This window comes from Artemia franciscana, chromosome 16 (genome assembly GCF_032884065.1).
Source record: "Artemia franciscana chromosome 16, ASM3288406v1, whole genome shotgun sequence".
Lineage (NCBI taxonomy): Eukaryota > Metazoa > Arthropoda > Branchiopoda > Anostraca > Artemiidae > Artemia > Artemia franciscana.
In genome coordinates, this window is record NC_088878.1 from 2,691,397 (window position 1) to 2,711,720 (window position 20,324).

General features: G+C 34.0%; 1 protein-coding gene across 1 annotated transcript in view; it reads left to right on the forward strand.

The window, feature by feature from the left end:
* The window catches only part of LOC136036900 (propionyl-CoA carboxylase alpha chain, mitochondrial-like), a 97,458-nt gene that overhangs the window by 51,987 nt on the left and 25,147 nt on the right, over positions 1–20,324 (forward strand). Inside the window, exons 5-6 of the mRNA XM_065719276.1 lie at positions 11,388–11,644; positions 13,895–14,076. Of these exons, the coding sequence (XP_065575348.1) occupies positions 11,388–11,644; positions 13,895–14,076 (439 nt within the window). The remainder of the gene's footprint in view (positions 1–11,387; positions 11,645–13,894; positions 14,077–20,324) is intronic.

Here is a 20,324-nt window from a genome sequence, read left to right on the forward strand (position 1 = left end):
CTGCTCTCATTATCTCGTTCTCTCTCTCTCTCTCTCTCTCTCTCACTCTCTCTCACTCTCACTCTCTTTCCCTCTCTCTATCTCATTCTCATGTGCCCTCATTTTATTTTTTCATTTATTTCGAGCATTAGATAATGCTAAAAATATAATAGAAAAAAAAACGCGGATTAATTTTCCTCATATTCTAAAATGGTAGATATCACATAACCTCGTTTGAAAAAAAAAATAGTATCTGACTCAAAATACGTAATCTTGATATTAAAATGCTTCGTCCTTTCCGAATTTTTCCTTTTTAACTCTTCACCTATTTTATCTTTTGTTTGTTTATTCTAGAACAAAAATTAATTTAGAAAAAGAAAAAATTTAAAAAAGCAAGAGCAGTTATTAGAAATACCGTAAGAAGGCTAGATTTTTGGCTGTGGGAGAGAATCCCCACCACTCCGCCTTGCGAGTGGGTCTGTCAATAATATATTACGTAGTGTCAATAACGCCAGTAAGGTAATAACGTATTTTTGAGACGCCAGCACCAAAGTTCTGGCTCTGTTTAATGCCACTTTTTTTATCTAGAGAAATAAGCAATGCAATAAGTTTTGAAAAAGCACTAAAAATACTCTAAAAAATGTAAGGGGTGAGTTTTTTCTTTTCTTTTTAATTTGCGCTTTATGCCTCATTCTAAGTACGCATTTGATACATTACAGTTTGTTGTATTTGCGGTACTTGTCGCTTTTTTAATAAAAATATACCTTAAAAAAAAATTGTTAGATTTCTCTATATTCAAAGTCAGATCAAGCTATAAAATACGAAATAAAATGAAAAGACCCTAGATTTCTTATTTTATCACTGCTCCCTAATGTATTCTTCGTTCATGCCATTTTTTTTCTAGCTGTTTTTTTTACAAGCTCTGACAATTTTATCTCAAATATGTATTTCTTTTTCGACTCCTGTTGAATGCTTTTTTTTATCTGAAGTATGAGTTCGTAGCGATTTTTGGGTAAAACATAATTCCATCTCGAATCTACCTAGAACTGGGTCGATTACATAGAAAAAAAATACAGTTTTTTTTTGTTCAAGGTTTCACCCTGTATAGCCTAATTTAGCAACTAAAATTTGATATCACACCCGTAAGAGACTTATCGATGTACCAAAACTGGCATTGTCATGAACAGTTATAGTGTCACCTACTTGACATGCATATTGTATCCTTAAGATTTTTTTTTTGTAATTTGCAATTTTTCTTTCTTGTTTATGTTTTAATGAAAATTTATAAAATAACAAGTTCTGTAAAACACTTCAAAGTTAGTGTACTGACTAAAAAGTTGTTACACTACTTTATGACAAAAAAGGTTGTATTTCGAAATTTAATATTTTTCATTTAAAATAATTTAAAATAGACAATAAAATGCAAATTATTTAAGAAGGATTTGAAGAGTTGGACGAGCTGCTGTGATTTTGACAAAACGTTAAACCAAAATTCGATTTTTAACCACATTTCAAATAAAAGAATAAATATAAAATACTATATCAAAAAATATTTGTGTTTAGACGAGGGATATTTTAACGCTTGTTTAAAAAGGAAATTTGAAACGGAAAGCTTTTTTGCGCTGTCACATGTTGTTGGTTGAGATGATATGAGAGATAAGCATTTATTTAGACTTGCCATCATCAGCCAAAGTAAACCAAATTTGTATTTTAAGTTTAAAATATTCTATAATTATCCACTCGAGAAATCCAAGTCTGAAGAAAAAGTGTATTAAATTACCGTCAAAGAAATACAGAGAAAACGGAGAAAAATAATGTAAACTCTTTAGATAGAACTCGTTGTGGAGAAATATGTTAAAAATTCCAAAAGGGGATAAGAAATTCAGAAACTGTATAAATAAAGGCTTGATGGAGACGCGATTGGTATTCCTTAGCCTCCTACCCTCCCTTTACCAGACAAAAGAGTTCGTTACCTCTTCTAAAAACTTCTACCGATGAGAACTGGAGGAAAAGACTTTAAAGACTTTAGATAGAACTTACTGTGCAGAAATATTTTCAAAACAGTTGAAGAGAAAATTTCAAAAGGTAAATAAGTCCCGAAATGGTAGAAATAAACTCTGAAAGGAAAAGTCATTGATATTCCTTAATCCTTAGACCAGACAAAAACTCAAGCTTAATACCACTTGCACAAACTTCTAGCACTTAACTGAGAATCGTAAAATATGAATAAAGTAAAATACTCCTTCCAAACTAATAATTTATTAGGCAAACAATCTTTAGAAGTCTGATACTGCTTTGTTTTTAAACAGTGAAAACGACGTCATGTGACAACGAAATTAATAAAAAAGAAAGAAAATGAAAAGACAAAAAGAAATAAAAGGCCCATTGTTCTTATTGTGTTTTATGAAATTGGTTCTGTTTTGAGTTTAGTTTCCATCCTTACCTCTGTTACTTCAGAATAATTGACACAATAGGTTTTAAACTAAAGAACTTCTTTTTTCTTCTTTTTCTTCTTGAAAGGAATTCTATCTAATTAGACAGTTTAATTAGTTTTAAAATTTTAGTTTAAGTTTATCATATTCTTTTTATTTTTTTTATTAAAGTGGTCTTCGTTCTTGATTGTAGCATGTGACCCCTTGTGGTTCTCTCAAAATTTTTAAGTACCAAGGACAATGAAAAGAAACCCAGATTGTCTGAATTTATTAGTGGAGGCTTACACAGATATATATATATATATATATATATATATATATATATATATATATATATATATATATATATATATATATATATATCTATATATATAAAAATAAGTTGTCTGTGTGTGGATCTGTGGATCAGGTGACGTCATGTTTGTCCGCATATGACGTCTGAATTATTTCACACTAATACAAAAGAAGAAAAAAACTAAAAAAGGTAAAAACTACAAAAAAAACTAAAAAGAAAAAAAAACTAAAAAACTAAAAAAAACTAAAAAAAGGTAAAAATCTAATAACTAAAAAAAAAACTGAAAAAACTAAAAAAAGGCAAAAACTACAAAAAAAATAAAAACTAATAAAAAAACTAAAAAAGCTAAAAAACTAAAAAAACTAAAAAAAACTAAAAAAAGGTAAAAAACTAAAAAAAACTAAAAACTAAAAAAGAAAAAAACTAAAAAAAAGGAAAAAACTGAAAAATAAAAGAGAATAAGTTGTTTGTGGGTTATGTCTGTCTGTCTGTCTGTCGAGTGACGTCGTGTTTGTCCGCATATGACGTCTGAATTATTTCACACTAATACAAAAGAAGAAAAAAAACTAAAAAAGGTAAAAACTACAAAAAAAACTAAAAAGAAAAAAAACTAAAAAAGCTAAAAAACTAAAAAAACTAAAAAAAGGTAAAAAACTAAAAACTAAAAAAAACTGAAAAAACTAAAAAAAGGCAAAAACTAAAAAAGAACTAAAAACTAATAAGAAAACTAAAAAAGCTAAAAAACTAAAAAAACTAAAAAAAGGTAAAAAACAAAAAAAAACTAAAAACTAAAAAAGAAAAAACTAAAAAAAAGGAAAAAACTGAAAAATAAGAGAAAAAGAAAACTAAAAAAATATTAATAAATATAAAAAATATAAATATAAATATAATATAAATTAGCAATCAACAAAGCACCGAGACACAAATGACGACCGGGACACAGGGAGTATAAATGACGACCAGGACATAAGTAAAAAAAAAACAACTAAAAAAACTAAAAAAATGGTAAAAACTACAAAAAAACTAAAAACTAATAAAAAAACTAAAAAATCTAAAAATCTAAATAAACTAAAAAAGAAAAAAAAAGAAAAAAGGAAAAAAATAAAGGAGAAAAACAAAACTAAAAAACGAATGTATATACAGACCGGGACACCGGGATACAAATGACGACCGGGACACAGGGAATATAAATGACGACCGGGACACAGGGACATAACTACAAAGGGGACGCCGGGGTGCACAAGGGGATATATAAATGACGATGGCGACTCAGGGAATGGTCGATTAGCAATCACCATCAACAAAGCTCAAGGGCAATCATTAGAATCATGAGGTATAGATCTGAATACGGATTGTTTTCCCATGGACCATTATATGTTGCATGTTCAAGAGTCGGTAAACCTGACAATCTATTTATATGCACAGACAATGGGACAGCAAAGAATGTTGTATATTCGCAAGTTTTACGTAGTTAAAAACATATATATATATATATATATATATATATATATATATATATATATATATATATATATATATATATATATATATATATATATATATATATATATATATATATATATATATATATATATATATATATATCTATATTCACAGGTGGGACATAGGGACACAACTACAATGGCGCGTAACTAATGTGGCGCGTAACGACTTACGCGCGCGGGGGGGCTTGGGGGGGGCGCGAAGCGCCCCCACCAACTAGGTGTTGGGGTGGCGCGAAGCGCCACCCCAACAGCTAGTATATATATATATATATAATAGCTGTTGGGGTATAAGTTGTCTGTCTGTTATGTCTGTTACACTTTGTCTGTTACGCCAGATTATATCTTCTATATATATAAAAGAAAACAAACTAAAATGTAAAAACTGGAAATTGCATAAATATTTTGACAATAGATTAAAGTGATTCGAAAAAAGAAGAATGGTAAAAAACTAAAAAAAAACTAAAAAGAAAAAACTAAAAAAAAATAAGAAATTAAAAAAAGAAAAAACCTAAAAAGAAAAAAACGTAAAAAAAATAAAAAAAAGATAAAAAACTAAAAAGAAAAAAACTAAAAAAAGCTAAAAAACTAAAAAAAGAAAAAACTAAAAAAAGCTGGGAATTGCACAAATATTTCAATATATTTTGACAACAGATTTAAAGTAATTCGAAAACCTTAAAACAGATACCCCAAATTTGAGATTTAATATAAATTGTTGGAGCTTTAGCATGCTTGGCACGTAAAGATTTTTCCAAGTGTCAATGTTAGAATGAACATTGACAAATTGAAGAAAACAAATCAATAAAAAGAAGAAACTAAAAAAAAGAAAAAATTAAAAAAGAAAAAAAAAACTAAAGAAGAAACTGTATCTATATATATATATAAAAATAAGTTGTATATATGCATGTTTGTTTGTTTGTGGGTTGGCACTTGACGTCATTATAAGTATATAAGGCTTTGTATATGACGTCATTATAAGATGACACTACAGACCGGGACACCGGGACACAAATGACGACCGGGACACAGGGAATATAAATGACGACCGGGACACTCAAAGAGAAATTACAGACCGGGACACCGGGACACAAATGACGACCGGGACACCGGGACAGAGGGAATATAAATGACGACCGGGACACTCAAAGAGAGATTACAGACTGGGATACGGGGACACGAATGACGACCGGGACACAGGGACACAACTACAACGGGGACGCCGGGGGCACAGGGGGATATATAAATGACGACGGGGACACAGGGAATATTCGATTAGTAATCAACATCAGCAAAGCTCAAGGGCAATCGTTAGAAAAATGCAGTATAGATCTGGATACGGATTGTTTTCCCATGGACAATTATTATGTTGCATGTTCAAGAGTCGGTAAATCTGACAATCTATATGCACAGACAATGGGACAGCCAAGAATGTTGTATATTAGCAAGTTTTACATAGTTAAATATATATATATATATATATATATATATATATATATATATATATATATATATATATATATATATATATATATATATATATATATATATATATATATATTCACAGGTGGGACACAGGGACACAACTGCAATGGCGCGTAACTAATATGGCGCGTAATGACTTACGCGCCCGGGGGGGGGGCTTGGGGGGGCGTGAAGCGCCCCCACCAACTAGGTATATATATATATATATATATATATATATATATATATATATATATATATATATATATATATATATATATATATATATATATATATATATATATATCTACATGGATGAGTAGGTTTAAGGCCTCATTCAAGTGCTGGTCTATGTTAATCACTAATTTAGGAAAACAGTCTTCCTTTTCTCCTTCTGTCTTTTTTTTTTAATGTGTTTGTGCTGTTGCATTGGTGATTTCTCTTTTCGTTATAAATAATTGCTTGTATTGTTGAAAGGATTTTTTATTGTTATAAAGTATTTTTCAAGTTATTATTCCATATATTGTCAATTTATTTCAAATTATATTTTTAAAACTGAATCAAATCAAATTTGTTAAACAAAAAGGCTATTCATACTTAAACTGAGCAATTAAATAGCTTTAGTCTATTTCCATTTTCTGTCGTTATCAGCTTAGGCTTTTAGTAAGCCTGAAAAAAACTAAGAAAATAAAAATAAATTGTGCTATAACGTCTTTTTTTAAGTATAACAACTATGAACTAGAAGTAATATTTGGGATTTGTTAAAAAGCATGCAACTCTCATTTGTCAGTGTGATTTCTTACAATGTTGTAAAAGAAATCGAATTCTTCCTCCTTCTTTGTGTTTCAATCTACACTTAGGCACACAATCTGAATTTGTCCAGAGAATGGGTTTCAAAATTTTAACATATATTTTAAAAGACCATAGACTCAAAAGACACCTCTTGATTTCAAATCCTTACTACATCAGACTTTATCCGCTCCAGATTTTCAACAAATTTTACATATGTCACAAAGGTCTTTCCAACACGTTTTCCATTTAGCGAAAAGTTGGTTATCGGAAAAATTTTCACAATTGGAATTTGAACATTTTCAACAAACGCGGATTATTGTTCCTAAATTTTGTCCTGGTCCTCCTTTGAAAAATCTATCCTACAAGGTTTTCGCACCCAAAGAGCTAAGTATTCTGACAAAAGTACTTATATATGCAATGGCTCAGACTCAGTTAAATTTGTTGGAAATTATTACGAGTGCGGAGTCCGGTATTTTTAGCTTTCATGGTGAGGCTGAAAATCCAGATCTACTCAGAGGAGAAATTGTAAGGAGTATTCTTGATTATAAGCTGCCATTATCGCTTTCAACTCAATGAAAGGAAGAAATTAAAATTCTTCGAAATTTGAAAAGAGGTAAAATACAGTAATTACAAGAGTGGACATAGGAAAAAAAGTTGTTATTATGGATTCCGCAGATTATAATTATAAATTAAATGCCCTTTTAATCGATAAAAACACTTACAAAGAAATAAAAACCGATCCCAGAGATAAATACACGCAGCAATTGAGAAAAAAAAATTAAATTTTAAAAGAAAATAGACTAATTACCCCTCAAATGTACAGAAAATTCTACCCCTAAGGTTATTCTGCTCCCAATTTTTATGGTCTGCCTTAAATTCACAAGAAGGATTTTCCGTTACGCCCTATCGTAGTACGCTATAGTTCCCCAGCTATAAGTGTAGGAAAATTCTTGTCCACCATTTTCAAGCCTCTTTTAAGCACACTGAACCCTTATATAAGAAAATCTGCAGGTTTTGTTGAAAATTTAAAAGATGAACGTATTACAGCTAATACCATCTTAGTCAGTTTTGATGTAGTTTCCATGTATACCTCCTGTGATGTCCAAAAATGTGTGGCTTGGGCTGGTTACAAAACCCTAGAAAGTGACAATAATGACGCTTGTTTGTCTTTGGAACAAGTTTTCTTTGTATTTTAGGTTTCGAGGCAGTTTTTTCTTCAAATTATAGGATCACTGATGGGAGCCGTTTTGTTTTCATTTTTTGGCAAATTTCTACATCGACTTCTTAAAGAATTCTGCTTTGAATCGTTTCCTTTTGAAGCAGTCTTTCTGGTTCCACTTTGTTGTCGATATTTTTTTCTGTTTGGGAACATGGACATGACTCTTAAAATTATTTTTTGGCACACTTGAACACTTACGACTCGAATCTTCAATTTACACTAGAACTGGGAGATTCTGGAAAGCCCCCTTTCATGGATGTTTTAATTATAAAAAATACTCCTAACCTTTAATTTTCGGTATTGAAGAAGCCTACACAAAATGATCGTTATCTGCATTTTTCGTCACACCACCCTCTTTTTGTAAAAAGAGGAGTAGTAATCTTTTTAGTCGAGAGAGTTTTAAAAATCTGTTCTTAAAATCATATAGGATCTGAATTAAATTATGTTAAAGCTATTTCATTTTATAATGGCTACTCTATTAATATTATATAAAATAGGGTAATTGAAAAGAATACTTTCACCGCTATACCTTGTATCCCAAGGGTCAGTGACAAACTCGGGAAAATTTTGAAGAAACACAACCTCTCTGTTTCTTTCAAAAATGTACTAAAGGTTGAACGTCTTTTTCTATTTGGTAAAGGATAAAACTTACCCTGTATTTGTTAGTGTTGTATACAGAGCCCCGTGCTCGTGTGGGAAGTTTTATGTTGCTAGGATTTTTTCAATTCCTCGAATTTTTCTCCCCAACCTCCTCCAATTTTTTCGGTTACTTAAAAAGGGCACTAGAACTTATAATTTCCGTTAGTTCCTATAATTTTGCGACATTCTAGGACTACTGGGTCGATACGGTCACTCCTTGGGAAAAAAAGAAAACACCTTCTACCCCCTTCTACAAGCGAATCCCAGTCTAGAAACCATATTGCATGAAAATAATCCATGCTTTGAGGGTCGCTGAAAGTGCTGCGGTAACACAACGCAGGTTTCGTATTGGCAATGAAGTTCCACGCTGGAAAGAAAACCCACTCCTAGCTCAGCTTTGTCATGCTTCTAAGTTTTGGCACAAAATGTGGATGGATATAGGAAAGCCCCGGTCAGGTGCTGTGAATACGCTGCGGATTTATCGGAAAAGAAAATTTGCCAAATGCCTGCAAAAGCACAATGCTACCATTCTGAACGAAAATAGTAACACGCTGAAAAGTGACCCCAATGCCGTGTGGAATTTCCTTAAAAGGAAAAAAAGAAGTGATTGCGACGGTCCCAGCCTCTGGCCCACAGTAGAACAGTGGGATAGTTGTTACAAAATAGAATTTGCAGCACCCGACGCTCAGCTTGTGTCGAAATATGAAGATAACCTTGATCTTCTGCTAAATAAAGCATCGCCTTCACTCGGGTTTGTGGTAACTGTTTCTGATGTTCGGGCAGCTATAATTAAAGCAAAGAAGAAGTTCTCGCGAGGCATTGACCAAATTTGTGGCATGCATTTAGCTCATGGCAGCCAAAGGGTCCTTGGGCATCTCACTCTGTTATACCAGATGATCTTTACTTGCGGTTTAGTGCCAGATTCCTTTTGCGTTGGGTTTGTCACGCCATTATTAAAGAAGGGAAAAGACCGTGCTCAATGCGGCTCTCACCGCCCCATAACAGTTGCCCGAGTTCTTTGCAAAATTTGAGCTTCTTTTTATTGATGAGTTATGTTGAGTCTGTGAAAGTCCTGATAACCAATTTGGTTTTAAACAATCTGTTAGTAGGGAACATGTTTCACCATCTCATTTGTAATGTACTTTTAGAGTGTGACCATACAGGGGAAAGCATTATAGCAGCTATTTATGATGAACGCCGAGCGTTCGATTCTGGCGTCCATGCTCAGATACTGTTGTATGCGCTCTAACGTGGCCTTGACAGATCAATCGTCCTACCACTCGAAAATTTATATAAGAATCTGAAGGTTAGAATTAAAGTCCCGACGATTGATGGTCCACAAATTTCGGCTGTGGTAGTTCCTGTAGAAAAAGGCATATGGCAAGTGCAGTTTCTTCCCCTTCCCCTTACAATAATAGTGTAATAGAATCACAAAAAGATGTTGAGATGAGTCTTGTGTTTAGAGGTAGAGATATATCACTGTTAAATTATGCCAATGATTTACTGAATTTAAGCCGTTCTTTTGGGATGATAGAAAAGAACTTTGATATTCTAAGTAACGCTTATTCCGAAATAAACCTATCTTTTAACGAAAGTAAGAGCGAAATTGTTGTTTTCAACCGTCAAAGCTCAGATGACGTTCCTGATACCCGACTTGGAAATAGTGTCGCGAGACCAGTGCCTAGTTTAGTTTACCTCGGGCTCCCAATCGGTTGTGATGTAAAATCTACAAGATCACTGCTAGTTTAACATTTGACCAGCAAGATCCGCTGAAGATGCTGCCGTAATCTTCTTCTTATAAGTTATCTTTCTAGTTTAGTTATATTTTCTCTTGTTATTTATGTATTATGTAGGATAAGTATTTAGTTTTTTGATCGTTTTGTTAATTTCGTTTGCTTTTTCTTTTCTCCATAGGGTTATCTTTGTGGGTTATTAATAAATGATGAATTTGATGAATGCGAAAGATGAGCGGCGGTCTATACTGTGTTTGTAAATATTTCTAGTTATCAATGCAGCTTTACTTTGTCTGTTCTACTAATATGTTAGTCTATTTCATTATACTGTTTTCTTTATTATATTAGCTTTGTTGTGCTTGTCATTGTTGATTTACATGCACTTTTGTTTTTACTTTGTTTATTAATTTTTTTCTCTGTACTCCACTGTTTATACTTTTGTATGTTTGTGGGTAATAAATATTATTATTATTATTACTATTATTAAATAAACACGCACCTGTGGTCGGTCTTCTGGCAAAAATACGAAATTCCACATATTTGTAGATAGGAGCTTGAAACTTCTACAATAAGGTTCTCTGATACGCTGAATGCGATGGTGTGATTCGTTAAGATTCTGTGGTTTTTAGGGGGTGTTTCCCCCTATTTTCTAAAATAAGTCAAATTTTCTTAAGGCTCGTAACTTTTGATGGGTAAGACTGAGTTAGGTTAAACTTATATATTTAAAGTCAGTATAAAAATCCGATTCTTTTGATGTATCTATTAGTACCAAAATTCCGTTGTTTAGAGTTTCGTTTACTATAGAGCCGGTTCGCTCCTTACTACAGTTCGTTGCCACGAACTTTTTGATATTTGCATATTTTCTCTTAATTTTGTTCAACTGGTCGAGACTGTCCTCGTTTTCTCTGCTTTTTTTTCATTTGCTATATTTTCTCTTCTTTGTTTCATAGGTCATGTATAGCTACTGTAGTCCTAGATTGTAAGTATTTCTCTAAAAAAAAGTGATTATTTTGCCAGTATAAAAAAGGATTATGTCCTCTTCAAAAGTAAAAAAAAGAAAAAATAATATTGCTAACTTTAAAAGAGAAAATCAAGATGTTGAAACCGAAAACGCCGAAGACTGAAACCCTCGTCCAGAAAATGTCAAGTTAATCTGCATCGGTTTTATTTTTCCGCTGATTTTCCTTTTCTGATTACACCGGATCTGTCTAGCCTGGATGTTAATTGCGATATGGCTTTTTTCTCGAATTTTGCTGGTATAAACTCCTTTTTATTTTGTATTTTTTTTCCGTTACTGTCTGAATGTTGTCATATCTGATTGTTCCGTTTTTACAGGCTTCTGCGGGAGGAGGAGGTAAAGGAATGAGGATAGCATGGAATGACAAAGAAGCCCGCGAAGGCTTTCGGTTAAGCAAACAAGAAGCCGCTAGCTCCTTTGGTGACGATCGAATGCTTGTCGAAAAGTTTGTAGATAATCCACGTCACATTGAAATTCAAGTTCTTGGTGACAAATATGGCAATGCTGTTTATCTCAATGAGCGAGAATGTAGTATTCAAAGGAGAAATCAGAAAGTGATTGAGGAAGCTCCCAGGTGATTTATTATTTTTTGTCGGCTTCAAGGGGTAGAAAAACATTACGTTTTTCAAGCTAAGAATATCTGTTTTTATTCAGTACGCTAGTATTTACTAAAGTTTTTGAGCTAGGATTTGTTTCTAGATTAACAGTCATTTTCAGCGTCTTTCACATTGCCCTGCTCAAGACTAAGATGGTCAGATTATTTTTCTTCATTGAACGTCCGTGCAACTTTGAAATATTTGCCAAGAAAGCCCTGTCTTTTTCAGGAAGAAATTTTTATCTGCTGGAAGTAATTACAAATTTAATTTAAATGAAACCCTATTTGAATGCTGGAAGAAAACGGTGGACCTGTCAAGCCCTTTATTTAATTATCGTTAATCTTTGACTGTTAGAACAGTAATTTTTAGGAAAATGGATTAAAAAATTCTTGCTAACTGTTTGTTAAAAAATTTTGTGAACCGTTTATTTGACGGGTGGATTTTTAGCAACACATGTTCAAAGAGTAAAAAAAAAATCCATGGAATTGCTCTTTTAGAAACATACTAACCAAAGAATCTGTTGTGCAAAAATGGAAAAACTGAAAAAAGAAAAGGAATGAAAAACAGGCACAAAACGGAAAAAACTATAGAGTATACTTCTTTATTAAGGCTGGAAAAAAACTATTTTGCTACTTTCTCCCAACAGGAAATTAAAAGCCCCATTGTCCCCCTTCCCCCCAAAAATTGCCCAAAAGTTTCAACTCCATCCCCCTTCCGTGAGGCAAAGCAGGGTAAAATGGTCAAACGACCTATGAAATTTACTAGGTGCATACAATATCATTAAATTTTATGGAGTACTTGCTTGCCTTTAGGTTTCAGGCGTAAAAATAGAAAATAACACGAATGCAGAACTCCTTGTGATTAAAAAATCGCGTCAGGTAATCATATCGCGTGCTATTCTCCACATTATCGAATGGCTAGGAGTCGCAGACAGTTACTAGTTGCATAAAGTAAGATATGCGCTAGAATCAGACGGTATTGTCTTACATAAATAATGAAAGTAGAAATTTGCATGGCATTCTGTACTTGGAAAATATATTTTCATGAAAATATTGTTCTTTCAGTATAAAAATAGAAAGAAAACTTCTGTAAAGTAAATATTTTTCGTATTAATACAGACCATAAATCTAGCCGATATTCTAGGGAGAGGAGAGTTTCCACACTCCCAACGATGTTCAGGTACTATTTATTATATTAATAAAATAACTATAAACGAATATATAAGTGAATAAATAAATAAACTATAATAAATACATAATACAAATACAAAAAAATACATAATAAATACAAAAAAACACACTAACCCCAACAAAGATAGGAGCTCGTAAAGTTGGGGTAAACACAATGTACGACACAAAAAAGAGATAATACTTCACATCATAATAATAGCAAAAACAGTACAAAAAATTAATATATATTTAAAACAAAGGAACGAAGAAATGCTGGGCAGGAGTAACGTGGAAGGTCATCTCAACAAGGTAATACAAAAATAAACGTACACGCACAGAAAAATGTAATATATTATATTTTATTTTAATTTTCCAAACAAATTTTAGTATTTCCTTCTCTAGAGATAATCTAAATTTAGCGACGTAAAAATTTCCTGATTTTAAAACAATAATAAGAAAAATATTAGTAAATCGTGATTTTCTGGTATGGAACGACCAAAGGTGGATCCAAGCGTATAAATGTTTTTAATTTTAATTCCCTTGGTTCTTCAAATATTACTCCATCGTCAAAAATGGTGAAGAAGAATACAGAAAGCAAAAAAAAAAGAAAGTCAAGAGTAGAGGCATAAATGAATTTAGGGGAGAACAAAAAAAGCAAGGATCGGACTGAAAAATCGAGAGGCTGCAAAGAAAAAAAAACTGAAAGAAGAGTCTCTAATAGACGACGTTTTTTAATTTTTGACTATTCACGCTCGTGGTCTTAGACCAACTTTAGTCCTAAAAAAAAAACAGAAGAAATAAACACCATTTTTGTCTTATTTTCTCATTGTTAGCATTTTCTGGATACCAGTTAAATGTGAATCGATATTCATGAAGTTGGTCAAAACAATTAAAATTTTCAAATTTTGGTCTGAATCAAGTTAACATAAGTTTTCACCGTTTTAGAAAATCTTCTAATAGCCTACTTATTTGAGTTTTGACCTTTTACATGTACGATAATCGACAATTTTTATTCTTAAAATAGTAAGAAAGAAAATAGCCTAATTTTCTCACTTTCAGTACGTTTTTGGACCCAGAAACAAGGAAAGCTATGGGTGAGCAAGCTGTTTCACTGGCAAAAAATATTGGTTATGGCTCAGCTGGTACTGTTGAATTCTTAGTAGATCCCCAGAAGAATTTTTATTTCTTAGAAATGAATACGAGACTCCAAGTGGAGCATCCAATCACAGAAGCTATCACAGGTTAGTAACAATATTCAAAACGGTACTATTAATTAAAAGTAAATAAATTCATCCTCCTTGTAGGCCTCCATTGTAGACACTTGTACGGCGATCAATATCACGACTCAAAGAACATCTTTAACTCAAGTCAATTATTGTTAGTAATAGTAGTATTCATTATAGTACGGGTACATTGACTAACCTAAATGAAAACATATATCATAGTAGAGGTATAAATGAATTTAGGGCAGAACAAAAAAATCGAGGATCGGACTTTATCAAATACTTATATAACAAATATTTATCATATCATATATGATCATATATATCATATTTGATAAATAGGCACAAATAGGCTATAAAATATATATATATATATATATATATATATATATATATATATATATATATATATATATATATATATATATATATATATATATATATATATATATATATATATATATATATATATATATATATATATATATATATATATATATATATATATATATATATATATATATATACACCACGGCATTTTGTATAGAAAGAGTTGTCAAAGAAACTTCAAAAAGGGCTTATTTGATTAGAAATTGAAGAGGATAGTGCCCTTTTTAATAGTCGAAGTTGATTGGAGGATAATTATCCCCCTTCTACGTCCCCCATTTCCCCAAACACATTCAATCAAAATTGTGAGATAGCCATTTTATTCAACGTAGTTGAAAGATCTGGAAATCATGTCTTTGAGGATGGAAATCCCCCACAGTTCTTAGGGCAAGTTATCATCAGGCCACAGTTCCAGGTTGTGAGTTATGCCCTCGGGGTATATAAGGTATATATAGAAAGGGTGATCGTATAAGCTTTCAAGGGGGCTGATTGGATTGGTGATCAGAAGTTTTAGTCCCCATTTTAAGACTCAGAATAATCGGAGGGTGGATGCCCATCCCCCACACACACCTCGCATTTTCCTAAAAAGTGTCTGAGCGCATTTTCCTGAAGAAACTTCGGAAAAGGCTCGTCTAATTGGAAATTGAAACCAAACCCCCCCCCCCCCCCACGCCCATCAATTCCCAAAACATATCTAAAGAAAATTGTGTTCAGCGTAGTTGAAAGGCCTGGAAATTATGTCTTTGAGGATGAAACCCCTCGCCCCCCCCATAGCCCTCAATGCAAGGGTTGTAAGTTACGCCCCGAGGGCATATAAGGCTCTTATGGAAATACATAAGATGTCTAATCATTTGATTAGACATAATATGTTCTATCTCCCTTTTTATCAGTCAAAGTGATCGAAGGGCAGCCATCACCCCACACACACACACGTCGTATTTTCTGTAAACGCATCTGATAGAAATTTTGAGGTAGCAACTGGGTGAAAAATAGTTCAAAGATTATATAATAAGGCCTTTGGGGTTGACAGAATCCCCCAGAGTCCGGGGATAAAGGTTGTAAGCTATGCCCCAGGGGTATATAATGTTTTTTTGAAAGAAGTTGTCGTTTGAACTATAGAAGAGGCCCGTTTGATGAATAGTTCTAGTCCCTTTTTAAGAGTCAAACATTATGGAGAGCGACTAGCTTCACCCCTCCCCTCTCCCCGGCATTCTCTTTTCCTGAAATGTATTCAATTAAAATTGGGACATAGCCTTTCTGTTACCAATAGTCCAAAAATCACGTAACTATGTCTTTAGGGTGGACACAATCCCTAAGAGCCCATGGGCAAGGTTTGAAAGCTATACGGGAGGGGGGGCATAAAAGGTTTTTATTCAAAAATGAATGGAGATCAGTCAGCTCCCCCCCCCCCAAGCCTATCATTCCCCAAAACATGGATCGAAGTTTTAAGAGATCCATTTTGTTCAGCCTTGTTGAAAGGTCCAGTAATTACGTTTTTGGGGATTTCAACCTCCCCACAGTCCTCAGGACAAAGGCTGTAAGCTAGCCAACTCGTTCATTGTTTACACATAGTATATGTTATTGAGAAAGGTATGCATGTTTAAACTTTACTTTCCAAGAAGACGAAGGGAATTCAGGTGAGCCTTTCAGAGAATGTTTTGAACTAAATCAAAACGTGTTATGTGCATAAGGACTGTCAAAAGAGACTGTCAAAATTGTCAGGAAGGCAACTAACTCCCCTCCCACGCCCATCATTTCCCAAAACACATCCAATCAAAAATGTTGAGATAGCCAATTTGTTCACCGTAGCTGAAAGGCTTAGAAATCATTTCTTTGAGGAGGACAACCCCTTCCCCCCGGAGCCCTCAGAGCAAGGTTTGTAAGTTATGCCCTGGGGGCATATAAGGTTTACATAGAAAGGGTGATCGTATAAACTTCAGAGGAGGTTCATTGGACTGGTAATTAAAAGTTTAAGTGCCTCTCTTAAGATTCAGAGTTAACCGAGGATGGATAACCCTCCCCACACCTCGTATTTTTCTGAAATTCATCTAATAGGAGCTTTGACATGGCCATTTGTTGTAGTAGAAACTTCGAAAAAGACGCATTCGATTGGCAATATAAGGCACTTGTGCCCCTTTTAATAGTTGAAAGTGATTGGAAGGAAACTACCATGCCCACCATTTCCCCAAACACATCCAATCAAAATTTTGGGATAGCCCATTATCGTTTAATGTAGTTAAAAGGTCCTAATCAAAATCTTTGAGGTAAACTATTTCGTTCAGTGTAGTTGAAAAGTTTTGTCTACGTTTTTGAGAAATGGAAGTTATGTTTTTGAGAATGACATCCCCCCAGCCCTCAGTGCAAGGGTTTTAAGCTATGATTCGAGGGAATATAGGGTTTTTGGAATGCTCATTCGATTGGAAATTGGAAGGACCCCTGCCGCAGCCCCCGCCACGTCGTATTTTCCGATAAAAAATTTTCGATAGCCATTTGTTCTAAAATCGTTGAAATATATAGTAAGGCGTTTGAGGTGGACAGAATCCCCCAGAGTTGGGTGTAAGGGTTGTAAACTGTGCCCCAGGGGCAAATCAGGTTCTTATGGAAGGGGTGGTCGTATGAACTCTAGAAGAGGCTCATTTAATTTTAAATGTATAGTTCTAGTTCCGTTTTAAGAGTCAAACATGACCTACAGCAACTAGCCCCTTCCCTGACATCCTCTTTTCTCGAAACACATTTGATTGAAAAATGTGAGATATCCATTTTGTTACAAATAGTCCGACAATCATATAGCAGTGTCTTTACGGTGGACACAATCCCCCAGAGCCCATGGGTAAGGGTTGTAGGTTATAGCCCGGGGCATGTACGACTTTTCGGGAAGGGGTGTCGTATAAGCTTTGGATAGGATGAAGCTCATTTGATTATAAGTCCGAAGTTTTCGTGCCCTTTTTAAGTAAATAAGGAAGTAAAGTAAATAAGACGGCACTAGAGCCTTAAGATCCAAATCGGCGGTGTTGATCTCCGTTTCGTGGCCCTTCAGCATGGAATTGCAATGAGTGGGGGGCTGAGGGCCAACCATCCTGTACTTGCACACCCTTCCTGCTTACCTTCCCCAGATTTCTCCAAGTACCTATTTAGAGCTGTGTCAACTATGGCTGAGCTTACAGAGCCACTCCACTGACCCCGTCCGAAGCCAAATAACTGACTATGCCTGGGTTCGAATGAGTGCCCTATGGACAAAGAATTCTCAAGCCAGTGTGCCAACTCGTCCTTTTTAAGAGTCAAAAATGAATGGAGGGCAATGAGCCCCCCTCCAAGCCTATCATTCATCAAAGTATATCCGATCGAAATTTTAAGAGGCTACTTTGTTCAGCCTTTTTGAAAGTCCATTAATAATGTCTTGGGGATGTCAATCTCCCCACAGTTCTCACGACAAGGGCTGTAAGCTAGGTAGTTTGTTCATTGTTTACGCACAGTATATTAAATTTGAGTAAGGTATGCATGTTTCAACTTTACTTTCCAAGAAGACGAAGCGCATTCACTTGAGCCGTTCAGAGAATGCTTTGAACTAAATCAAAACACGTTATGTGTGTAAGGATTGTCAATAAGGATTGTCAAAATTGTATAATTGTATTAAGTTGAAACATCTAGGACTTGATGAGAGGAATGTTCTGCTGATGAAAAGGCAATATGTTAATACTATTAGTATGACTAGTAATATAGATACTATTACTGTGACTACTATTATAACTATGCCGAAGGGTATGAAAGTGAAATTTTCAGTGAATTTTGAGAGGGGAGATGAACTGAATCATAACATTATTATTTTTTATATTTAAGAATTAACGACGCTTCTCGACTACTAAGGTCCCTGCGTCGGCCCTGCAGTGCATTCCTGCAGCGTGATTCGATCTCTGGGTCCCGTATTACCAAGCTAAGGTCAAATCCACTGCGCCACCACAGGACCTGAATCATAACACGCCGTGTGTATGTAGGTTGTCAAAAGGGTATAACAGCAATATCTTAGGAACAGTTTGGCGTGTAAAGTTAAAACTAACAAGGCTTGATGTGAGGGATGATGAACTAACTAAATGAACATATTTCCAATTAATTCTATTGCTAATACTGCTTCTACTGCTATTAAAGCTAAGTATATTAAGGTGAAAAATTTGGGATGTATGTTAACCACTGGATGGAACTAAATTGAAACACCCTATGCCCACACAGGTTGTCAATTGGGCACAACAGTAATGACAACATAAGGCTTCTTATGGGAGCCCTATCCCTTCGAAACCCGGCACTTTTTTTAAACTTTTTCAAGGTGCAGGTGTATGTTACGTCATAGGAGGTGTTTTAAAAAACACCTTATTTTCAAGACATTACTAATAGCTTAGAGCATGGTGAAAAGTTGATTTCCTTTACGACCAAGGGGGTACTCAAAACTATTGGACTGGGGTGGGCCCTATAGTAAACTAAAGGGAATGTGCTACTTTTTAAAGATGGGTAACATCATCGATATTCTTAATAGTTTCCAGAAAAATTTAGTTTTTAGCGTTAAATCATAGCGAAAAGCCCTTCAAAGCCTTTATTGGACTGAAAAGACTGGATTATTTCTAGGATAGGCCAATACTATGAAACCCCCCTCTCCGGAGCAGCGAACAAGGTTCCCAACATACTAGTTATTTCTCCATTTGTTAGTGTGAAGATCAATATACATTAGTTAGAAAAAGCGGTAAGTTTTTCGAGAAATATCAATAAATTGATAAACTTTCCCTAAAGCAGCTCCACCTTGCATTCGGGTAGAAGGCCCCTCATCTGGCCTTGGGAAGCGTAGAAGGTCCGACAGCTTTACTGGTAGGGGGCTTGGGAGCCGAAGAAGTAGCATCATTGCCTTGTATGGGGGCTGTTGGTCTCGATGGGTTGGCATAAACAATGACCAAAGGTCTTGAAGGGGGTGCATCATGGCCTTGCCTGGAAGAGTTGTGTATATTTTTGCCGCCTTGTGTAGGTGGAATAGCTCCTGCCCTTGCCGTTTTTGGAGGAGGGGACATTGGTCTAAATTTTCCTTAAAAAGAAATTAAATCTTACTTTTCTGTAAAGTGAAAAAATTTGTCTTGTGGAAATTAGTTATTTATGAGGACATATACGGTTGGAAATAACCTGATTGTTCCCCAAGCCACCTTGACGGAACCCCCCCCCCCCCCACGCCGTAATGATATTGTTACTATGGATGGGGCTTTAGATAGGGGGGTATTTAGCAGAAAAATTTGAATCAGCGAATATCACAATCTGTAAATATTTCTTTGTGTTTTAATTCTCTCTATAATATAATAAAAGAATTTCAAATAAAACTTTCATTCTAGTGGGTTTAAATGTAATAGACGATAATCTGAAAAATACCCTATTATCTGATTATTTTCCCCATCTTTATCATTTTCAAAAATATTCCCTCTCCAACTTAAATTGGCAACTTTATATGTAAGTATTTAAGGCTAGAAGTGGGGGGAGGGGCTCTCAAATAATTCGATATTTTAGTCAGAAAGAAACTTGCTTGCTATTTCTTTTAGTATAATGAATTAATATTATCCACTCCTTTCATTTAATGCTCACATTTACTTACATTTACATTTACATAACTTACATTTTTTAATTATGTGTTCTTTTTGTTTTGTTATTATATTTCTTCTAATAAATATTTTATATTCGTGCATAATATTGTATATTATTTTTTAGCCCATTAAATAAATTTTAATATTAATTGAGTATTTAACTTTTTAGATAAAATTAACATTTTTAGATAAATTAACAGGACGCAACAATTTGTTTTTTAAAGGGGGCGCACCAATTTTTTTAAGGGAGGCATCGTTACAAAAAGGTTGGAA